This window comes from Heterodontus francisci, chromosome 33 (genome assembly GCF_036365525.1).
Source record: "Heterodontus francisci isolate sHetFra1 chromosome 33, sHetFra1.hap1, whole genome shotgun sequence".
Taxonomy (NCBI): Eukaryota; Metazoa; Chordata; class Chondrichthyes; order Heterodontiformes; family Heterodontidae; genus Heterodontus; species Heterodontus francisci.
In genome coordinates this window covers 48,476,733-48,487,339 of record NC_090403.1, presented here as the reverse complement: position 1 = coordinate 48,487,339, position 10,607 = coordinate 48,476,733, and the positions used below count along the sequence as shown (strand labels likewise).

The 10,607-nt window shown below is 40.5% G+C and overlaps 1 protein-coding gene across 3 annotated transcripts in view; it reads right to left on the bottom strand.

Moving 5' to 3' along the window:
* Positions 1-584: 584 nt before the first annotated feature.
* wipf2b (WAS/WASL interacting protein family, member 2b) overlaps positions 585-10,607 on the bottom strand; it is a 45,841-nt gene continuing 35,818 nt past the window's right edge. For all 3 annotated transcript variants that reach the window (XM_068013516.1, XM_068013515.1, XM_068013517.1), the window contains 3 exons: positions 8,447-8,656; positions 6,634-6,735; positions 585-4,325 (listed from right to left, as the gene is read on the bottom strand). In XM_068013516.1, coding sequence (XP_067869617.1) covers positions 4,285-4,325; positions 6,634-6,735; positions 8,447-8,656 — 353 coding nt within the window. In that variant the 3' untranslated portion in view covers positions 585-4,284. The remainder of the gene's footprint in view (positions 4,326-6,633; positions 6,736-8,446; positions 8,657-10,607) is intronic.

Sequence of the window (10,607 nt, the reverse complement as noted above, 5' to 3'; positions counted from 1 at the left end):
TCCTCACCTTTCTTACAGCAGAAGACATTCATCAATTTGAAAATCCTGAATTCAAATGCAAGGACATTGCTGGCATTTCAAAAAGGCAAAAGTGATTTTTTTCCCCCCCACATTGTTGAACTGTACGTTTCTCTCCTCTAATAAGCAAGGCTATGACAGACTGTACATTGTGATATTTCCCCACAGGGCAAATGTAGAAATGGAACTGAGATCTGATTATTTCCACCTGCTTCACAGTGGGAGAATGCAAGTTGGAGCACTTGCTGAAAGAAATAAATGCTAGTTAATAAGGGTTGCAAAAAAACAAAAGTATAGACCCTTTGTGTGTGCAGCTAAATAGTCTGATTTGCGAAGGACTCTTTGCTGCGAGTTAAGATATACCTGCCTTTCTTCTCTCACCTCATGTTTTTGGTGATTGGGTGGGGATTATGAAGTGATAATTCCTGTTAGTTCAGAATGCACAAGAAAGGAAGAGTAGTGCTATTTTCTGTAAAACACATATATCTAGTGTCACATAGAAATTGACCTAAGAAATGGAACAGAAGCAACTGAGTTAACAGTAAATCACACCTCAACACTCAAGATAAGAAAAATTAAAGTGATTATTTTTATTTCAATTTTCTTGATAATTAACAGAGAACCAAGTCCAGCTGGCCTGCATGATACAGCAATACACAAGGGAATTTAATGCTTTAGTTATTGCAATCTCCATATTCTGAGTCCTTTTTTTTCTTCTATGTATTTCAATCCCACAGAAGAGGCTGCTGTACCATTTAAAGAAACGTGATTATAAAGTTTTGTTTTCACAATCAAGAATTGCATAGCAGGGGAAACTACAGCACATTCCAGACCCATAGTTAGAAACTACCCCAACACCCTGCACAGATCAACCATAGGAGGGGGACAGGAAATCTATTAGATTACCATAAAATGAAATATAAATCAAGACAATAAATTAATCCAGCTAAACAGAACTTTAATAATAATGAGGTTAATTTTGTTTAAAAATATTTCGAATGCAGAGTACCCACCATGTTGACGGAAAAGCTACTGGAGGAAAAAAAGTAACCCACCACAGGCGGCCTCATGCGACAGACACATGGTAATATTCACAGGACTCAAAACAGGCAACGTCTGATGGAAGGAAAAAGTCCTCCTGTCCTATTTGTGCGTGTGGGCGCTCACACGCACGTAAAAGAGCAAAACAAAGCAACACAGAAACACCGGTACATTCTGTAAGGCACAATGTTTGTGGCAACCGCAACGTAAGAAAAACAAAACCAAAAATAATTATACAAATACTGGACCTGTATTGATTGGACTGGCATAATACATACACCATACATTAGGGAGCTGGTGCTATGTACACCAGTAATGAAGCTGGCATTATATGTAGAGGGTACTGGCATGGTATTACACATACCGGCACTGGCATTACTGTACATGTCAGTTCCAGTGCCAATATTGCACGTTTCAAACCTGTATTACAAATCCCAGATCTCAGTCTGGTAGCCTTGTACTGGGGACTACTGGCAAAACCACTATGACACTTGCAGCAAATGCTGCAAAACTAATTTGAGTTTTAAAAGCCACAAAGCCTGCTCATTGCCTGTCTGTCAGTCAGCTTCCTGCACAGTGCATTGACTGTTTTCTTAGTGTGCGCTGGGTGATTAAGAACACAAGTACCAGATTTTCAACAAGAAACAAAGACATCACACCAGTACTGGACCAGACTATTCTGCGAATTGGTCACTAGCGTTATTGATTCAAATGATTATTATACAAGAACTGGTCATTTTCACTTTGACTACACTATCAAAACCGCAGCCAGAAGCGAATACAAACACACTGGGTCCATTGATACCTAGACAAAAAAAGCATGGTGGGTCAGTTCTGTAGTATTTAAATTGCATGCACTTGTACAGTATAGAAAACCATCCTGCTGTCACGTTTAAACTGTAGGATAAGCTTGAGTATATTTGCAAGTGCATTTTCTACTGTACACACCAGCGAGTCAAAATCTTATAAAATTGTCCCATGCACAATGAAACACAATGTAGTGCATTTTTCCACAGTACCTGCCAATAGGATTTCACAAATGTGAAACGGAAAAAGTATTACATACAGGTGTGAAAATATCACTCGTTCTTCTGAACACATGCTGCAGATCCACACACAGTCTATATAGGTAGCTGATGCCACTCAGGAGATCGTGTAGCAGAGGGCTTCTCCTCCACATTCCATGGACATGTTTCAAGTTTTAAAATATTGGCAGCCAGATCCTTGCTATGTTGCATCTTCTACACATTCAAACACTGATGCAGATACAACAGACTATCGCTCTAAGTAACTGCATTGCTGGGTGTGTTGTATTCATGAGAAACAGCCTGATCCACTGATACCTGCAGCAGCACTTGTGATATGGGCTTTTCCACACTCATCAAATGAACCCAGCAAAGCACCAATGCAGGCTCCTGTCTCTTATTAAGGTAGGTGCGTTCAAACAACATTTATATGAATGCTAAGACATTAAAAAAATATATAAAAGATACCTTTTAGGCTGTGCCAACTAATTGTTCCAGCAAACAAGTTATTCTGCTTTATGGTGATTGAACGAGTCAAATTCCATGACATGAGTTTCCAGGATTTCTACCAGTGTTCCGGGAATCACAGTCCACCATTTTGCTATGAAAACGGTAAACCAGCGGCCTTGTACGCAGGTTAGGCACAAAACAAAGCCCATTTCAGCACTCTGTGTTATTACAGCAATCTCATTAGTGTTCTACAGGATCTGAATGACTCAATCAAGTGAGAATATAATATCGGACCATATCCATAAAGACTGGCTCAACAAACAGCTGATTGATTAAAATATTTTTAAAAACAGAAAATGAACTGATTAATTGATCATAAATCGATTAATTGGTACAATTCTATATACTCTGTGCCCCCTTTATATATTTGCTATAATCTTGCCAAAATATTTGTATGGAAAACTGCAAACTGTTCTATAGATTGCTCAGCATCTCTCTCAGACAGGATTTTGGATCTAAATGCAAACCCCACTTCCATACAATGCGGAGAGAGAGGAAAAAATAGGGTGGGGGAAGAAAGAATATTTACCTATGGAAGAAATTACCATTGTTCCTATCAAGAGAGATTTAGACTCGCTGGTACTGTAGCACCGCACATGAAGACTGTAGGAGAACAGTGTACAGGGTTCCCAGGAACAGCGTGAAAGTACCACATTACAGACAAACACACAAAAAACACCAAATTCAAAGTGCTTTGGCCAGAAGTTACAGCTTTAAAAAAAAATGCACAGTGCATTTCACATCGCTCGTACCTAGCACGTACCAGGAGACATCACCCCGATTTGGTGACGGACATCGCATACCAAGCGCGTGCCAAGAAGAGACTTTACTTGTGCCTGGTAAATGACTACACTCAGACAGCATCCCTCAACATGAGCTCTGCTGCTCCAGAGTAAACAAAAGATGAAACCTTTGCTGTGGATAGGATAAGCAATCAAAACAAGCGAGTCAGTCATCTGAGAAAGTAGTGTCTTCCATCAACCCCACCATTACCTAATTCACAAGCTCTGTACAACTTACGAAGAAAGAATTATAACAATGATTACTATATCTCCTGTACTTGAGTAAATACATTATAATAAATCTGGTACCAACAACATGACATAGTGTATAAGGCAAGGACCAGCTAGATATTGGAATAAAAATTCAAAAAAATACAGGTATTGTGGGAATTTTAGTCTTACCAACTGGTCTATGTTTACCCAATAGTGTTCCATGATTCTATCACACTACCAGAGGTCCAAGGATATTTTCAAAATCAACATCCATTTACAAAGATTAAGTTTAACCGTTTAATATACACCAAACAAAACCCACATTATTCCATGTGTTTTAACTTCATTTGTAGTGAAACTTGGACATGCCATTCTTGGATCTCTGGTAGCTGTAAACATCTTACAACCCCTCACATTAAAAAAATAATCATGACATTCCAGTCAACTTTTCATTTGCTCAGTCCAATTGCAATGACAATTCCTGGAGCTGAAAGATCAAGGTCAAAGGTTGTGCAATCTGAAACTCAGGAATCTCAGATTAGAATGCATGCTCTAAGCAGATCTGAAGAGGTTCTGCCTCAACGTAGTGAAGTAGATAAGGATCTTAAGCTGTACACCAGGAAAAGAAAGGAAGGGAATGCATTAGTCTTCCAACAGGGAAGGCAGGGGAATAGCCAAACCCACACAGTCACAGATCACCTTGCAACAGGCGGCAGAGGTGGCGCCCCTCGAACAACTGCAAGAAATGGAAAAAAAATACGGTTCAGCAAATACCCTCAGCAAACAGTAAAGAGAAGGGCAGAATTTACTAGATTAAACAAGCCTTATGGTGATGAGCTGCAGTGTTTCATCCAAGAAGCTTCTGCACTAGATGAACAATTTATAACAACCTTCCCCTCCTTCCTGAAGACACTGAATTTCAGTGGGGAATGGTTCCACTCTGATACTTACCCAACTAGCCAATCATGTGTCAGCCAAGAATGAGTGTGTGGGCAGGTTATTCGGCTTGGAGGGCCTAGCCTGCTTCTGTCTTAATCAGATGCTCACACAAACACAATTCAACTGAGGTGGATCGTACATTTGAGAACGAATAAGGCAAGATTGGAATGGGCAATGGGGTGAATGGGTGGGTAATTGCAACAACTGTGGAGTTAAGGGAGCACACTTGCTTCTTGTGGCTCCACAGGAAGGTTTTTAAAAAAATATATTTTCTGAATCTTGCCTTTAGTCGGTGGCCGTTGCTTAGGCTGCAGCAGCTGCTTAAGAATCCTGGGCCGGGCAGCCAGACACCTTCCCTGCTCAGAGCAAGCCAATTTCTGTGAAGGGACCTTAAACAGGCATTAACTGCTTTAAATATGCAAATGAGGGGCCTGTTTTAGGCAGCCACCAGGGACACTTGTAAAATGGCCCCAACCAATTTTGAACAGACACTTTTCAGGCACCCTTGGGGCATGAGATATTAGTCCCTGAAATAAGGCCAGTAAAATGGGCACTAGCAAGGTTCAATTTCTACCCCATACACTTTCCAGAAGCTTCACTGGATATAAATCTTCCTCCACCCTTCAGTGCATGGGCAGAGGCCAACTGCAGCACCTCAACTATTGTACTGGCTGACAAGAATTAACTAAGCTTAGTCCAGAATTTGAACTTGAGTCTATCTGGCAAAGTACCACACTGGGCACTGATCAGCAGGGTCATTCGAGGAGCTAGCATATATCAACATATTCAAAGGATGAAATTAAGACTATCACTAAAATGAATACAATTAGAATATTTTCGGATCTAATGTACAATTGAACATCACGTGCATCAAGCATTATGGTTTAAATCTGCCATATTCAAATAGGTCCATTAGCTTCTACTCCATTACTAGTTCCAGACTTTCAGTTTCTAAACTTACTCTATTTCTAAAAATACACAAGACCTTTAAGAGACTAGATCTGGCAATTCCATTTGCCTTGCTTTCCTTTATAACCTGGTGTGTGCAGTCACTATGTAGAAGTTGCTCCCTTATGTCACTGTCACCATTCTGGGTAAATTTGTTTGTTTTTTTTACTTGTGATGTGGATGACGCTGCAAAGTCAAATTTATTGTCATCCCTGACTGCCCTAAGATGATGGTGGTGGGCCTTCTTTTACTAGCAGTGCCGTCATGTAGCCATCACTGTTGCATCAACTTTGTGCAAGATTTTAATAGACACACATTATAATTGATAGGCCTTCACATCAGGATTGCTGAATAGTCACCCAAGGAAGGTATTTTGGCTCTATGTCATGTATGTTGTATATGTAGTTTTCTACAGTATCTGAGGTAATGGAGAGTGTTGCAGAATGTATTAATATTTCAGCTTTGCATTGTCTGCGTTGCTCAAATTTAAAAAATGATACTTCTCTAAATGTAGAAGCATTAAAATAGGCATTAAGTGGTGACCAATTGTACAATACATTCTACAAAGAAAAAATTTCATGGTACAATGGCAATATAAAACTCATTCCTATCAATCTCTTCGCTCAACACACTGATGGTTGCAATTTTTATGAGTGTTACACAAGGTCAATTCTTTATATATATTATGAATAGTCACTGAAACATTATGGGCCATGGAGCTAACTCATACCACACGACAGATTAATCAGACATTATTCATTTCCTTTGCTCCTTCATAGCTGCCATTCAATTGCTAGCTACATAGGTGCAATTAAAAGAGAGCTAGATAACATGAGGGATCAAGAATTAGAGGATATACCACTGGGTTCGAAGAAATGGGATGAGAGGAGGCTCATGTAGACCATAAACACCAGCATAAACCAGTTGGGCCAAATGGCCTTTTCCTGTAAACTCTATATAATTCTATGTAAGCCAACACATCACCAGTTGCACATTTGTAAAATAATTTTTCTAGCGCTGGTATCTATAGAACAGGTGTCCTGAGAAAAAAATGAAGACTGATTTCCTTCATGTTCGTAAGGATGGTAAATTCGACAAATAACTAATCATTTTAAGTTTGGATCCTTGCATGCCAACAGCATACAGGAGGGACTCACCTCTGTTCATCTTACTTGGGTATGTTTTTTGGAAATGCCGATATTCCTCTGGTGCCGGAAAGTCTTCAACTGGATGAAATGAATATTTTGATTCAAAGTCATCTAAAGAAGAGAGAATTTTTAAAATGTCATTTTAAAAAAAAAATACACAGTCGATGCAAGTTATCAGCATCCTGGGTGAATGAAGGCGATGAACTGATCAGAAAATTCTAACACTCAGGAAATTGAGCACCACCAGGTCTTACTAACAGGTCCGCTCCAATTTGTTGAAATGGAATTCTGCTAGAAGACAAGATTTGAACAGCACTAACACCCTCTAAGCTTGACTACAAGACACGACTATAAGCAGCTTCCCTTGGAGTTGCCAACTTTTGCTAAGTACAAAACTGGATAGAAGCAGAACAGGAGGAGGTCAGGAAGTGGAAGTCTGGAGTTCCTTGTCTACCAATGACCCTCAATAATTATTACCTCCACATTAGAAAACAAACACACGTTATGAAAAAGTGTTTTTTTTGGAGTCCGAGTTTCAGACTTGCCCAATCCAAAACTGAACAGATGGCAACCCTATTATGTTAAGAATTCTCCAGTGAAATGGAGCCTGACCATTTTAATCAGGTCTCAGGTACACGAGCCCACAGCAGTAATACCAGCTTGAAACATGAAAGTCTAAATAAGCATAGGCCCATGTCTGGATTTCCCATATGGTAAGTTGTTAGATTGGCACAGTGGTCTGCTGCCCACAGGCTTCTGTCTGTGTTGCCCATATGGTAAGTTACTGATATCAGCGGCCAATGCCAAGCATGGAAATTTTGGGAGCAGGGTCCAACCACCTTCCAGTAAGAAGGGAGGACAGACTCTGAGGGTAATTCACTCTGGATGGCTCTCTCATAATGGATGGCTTGAGTGGTATGAGTGAAGGACCTTCCTACCCTCCTAGCCAGGAAATGCCACACGGTAAAGGACATCCAGAGAAGGTGAAAGAATAATGCTTAAAAAAGAAACTAAATCCACGAACAGAATTTTTCCTTCCATTCTTCACTAATATTTTCATGACTTTTCTGTTTCTTTAATTTATGAGAAAGAAAAATCAGCTAAAGCGCCCTGCCCTGATCATTAATCGAGTGATTAAGAAACTGTGTGAGTGGATGTTAGGTGAAGACTTGTGATCCCTGCTACAATGAATTAACTGCTTGGCACGGTCTAGGGTCACACTTGGAGAATGGATACGTGAGCAAGATAGCAGAAAGCTGCAGGCTTGCATAGATCTAAACCCCAGGAAGGAGTCAGCATGTTCAGGAAAGGGAGGGAGTATGGAGGAGTAATTTGGTGAAAACAAAACATGTAAAACTTCTAATAGGGCAATATATGCTTGAACATGTCTGTTCTTATCTAAAGCTGACAAACTACAAGTTTCTGATTCTTTGGTGTCAATTGTGTCCTGTTTGCATCTGACTACAGTATTGGAAACTGCACACTTTTTAAATAGGCTACATCTCGTGTGCATTAAAATCGCTGATGGGAGGAGCAATATAGTCAAGGATAAATATTACAAGTCAGTGGGAGACAGGAATTCCTGCCACAAAAACATTTCAGGATATCCTCATAAATGAAAGGAAAGTTCATTCTGGGCCAATTTTCAGAATTTGGATTGGAACTACTGAAAAGAAAAAAAATAGAAACATCTTGAACTTATCTGTTCTGAAAGAATGTAGCCAACAATTTGCAGTCACTGACAATCCCATTGCTGAATGAACGATAAAGCAGATTTAAGAACAGCAGCAGTTTGTCATTTATTTCTCCCCCCTCCTTTTACCTATAAACGATTTGGAAGACGATCCAACAGGGTCCCTATGTCCATTTCTTATAGGCGGAGGTGGGGGAGGGGGTGCAGGAGTCCGCATTGGAGGTGGTGGTGGGGGCTTCCCTCGATTTGGAGGATCTGAAGAGGGTGTCCTGTACGGCGGTGGAGGGGGAGGGACCTCTCGAGCTCCATTCCGCATTGCTGGGAGAGGTGGTGGGGGAGCTGCACAGGAAAAAGTGAAATCCTTCAGAAATTATGTCAAGTGCCACGTGAGAAACCAGTTAACACAAGCGGCTTATCATTACATATAACTGCACAAAAATCAGAAAGAGCTAACCCTGCAAGATTTGATAGTAATCACTGTAGACAAAAGGGATTGATTGATTTCAAAAAATGAACTGAGTGAGATCCATCAAACTGGACTCTTAAAACTCATGCAAGTCAATGATCACTTAGTATTGTTATTCTATTTGTGTTTCACTTCCTTTCTCGGTACAGTCTCCTATGCAGCAGTCAACATTTGCAGATACAAGCAATTTTCAAGAAGAAAAGTAGATACATATCATACCTCAGACCCCCATTATACTGCACTCCCCTGTTAAATTCCAGAAAGCTCGTTATGGAAGGATAATGTTGGAGCCTATATTTACTCAGTTTCATATTTATTGTTCAGTGTAAAAGGATTACAAATATGTAGCTCCTCACTCAAACCCTTCACCAGTCTCAGTGAGTGCCTGCTTATAGGTGTGCAACTAAGACCCCAATTAACACCCTACATCTGCATATAATCAAACCACTGACACACAATTAACATCCTCCACTAATGTCACTTTCCACAGTTTGCTCTGAAGAATGTAACCATTTTGGGAAAGTGACAAGACCTGTGAGGGTGGCTATGGTGGATAACTCAGCTTTATTACAGTTGGATGTTTGGAGAAACAAAAACGGCTGTAACAGGTCCAAGAGTCTAGGAACAGGAATGGAATTGGCCTGTCCCTGTTTATCCAGACTCTCTTTAAAAAACATTCTTGGGACCAAAACACAACAAGAGCATCTAAAAGCACTCATTCCCTCGAGTAAGACACAATTGAAAAGCTGTTGGCAAACTTGTGTTTCGAACCATCAACAGAAAGCCACTTGTCCAATTTATCAGTTTTTATATAATTAAAGCTAAATGTATTTTGTAATCAACTACCAGGGAAGGCCATCAAAATTGACAGCGCAAATAAATTCAAGAAAAGCAATGCATTTTTGCAGTGAACCAAAATTGAGGATACATTAAGAAGACAGGTAAGGAGGAATTTACCTAACAAAAATGGAAGAGATTGTTAGGATAAATGGCCTTTAGCTCACTAAAAATTCTCGCGTATTTTCTAGGTTAGCATATGGAGCCCTAATGTTTGAGGCCCTCTGTTTAGGGTGAAGTCATTTTTAGATTAAGCCGTCTAATACTGACTGTTGAAGGATCTCAGTCTAATACAGGGAAAGAACAGTTGATATGAAGAACACTGTAGAGAAGATGAACACAAATAAAGATTGATAAAGTTTCATCCCAGAAACACAGGTAACAGTACTGTTAGGAAGGGAGTTCCAGGATTTTGACTCAGCGACAGTAAAGGAACGGCGATACAGTTCCAAGTCAGGATGGTGTGTGGCTTGGATGGGGAACTTGCAGATGGTGGTGTTCCCATGGACATGCTGCCCTTGTCCTTCTAGGTAGTAGAGGTTGGGGGTTTGGAAGGTGCTGTCGAAGGAAGCTTGGCAAGTTGCTGCGCTGCATCTTGTAAATGGTACACATTGCTGCCACTGTGCGTAGGTAATGGAGGGAGTGAACGCTGAAGGTGGTGAATGGGGTGCCAATGAAGTGGGCTGCTGTGTCCTGGATGGTGTTGAGCTTCTTGAGTGTTGCTGGAGCTGTACGTATCCAGGCAAGTGGAGAGTATTCCATCACACTCCTGACTTGTGCCTTGTAGATGGTGGATAGGTTTTGGGGAGTCGGGAGGTGAGCTACTCGCCACAGAATTCCCAGCCTCTGACCTGCTCTTGTAGCCACAGTAGTTATGTGGCCGGTCCAGTTCAGTTTCTGGTGAATGGTAACCCCCAGGATGTTGATAGTGGGGGGAATTCAGCGATGGTAATATCATTAAATGTCAAGGACAGATGGTTATATTCT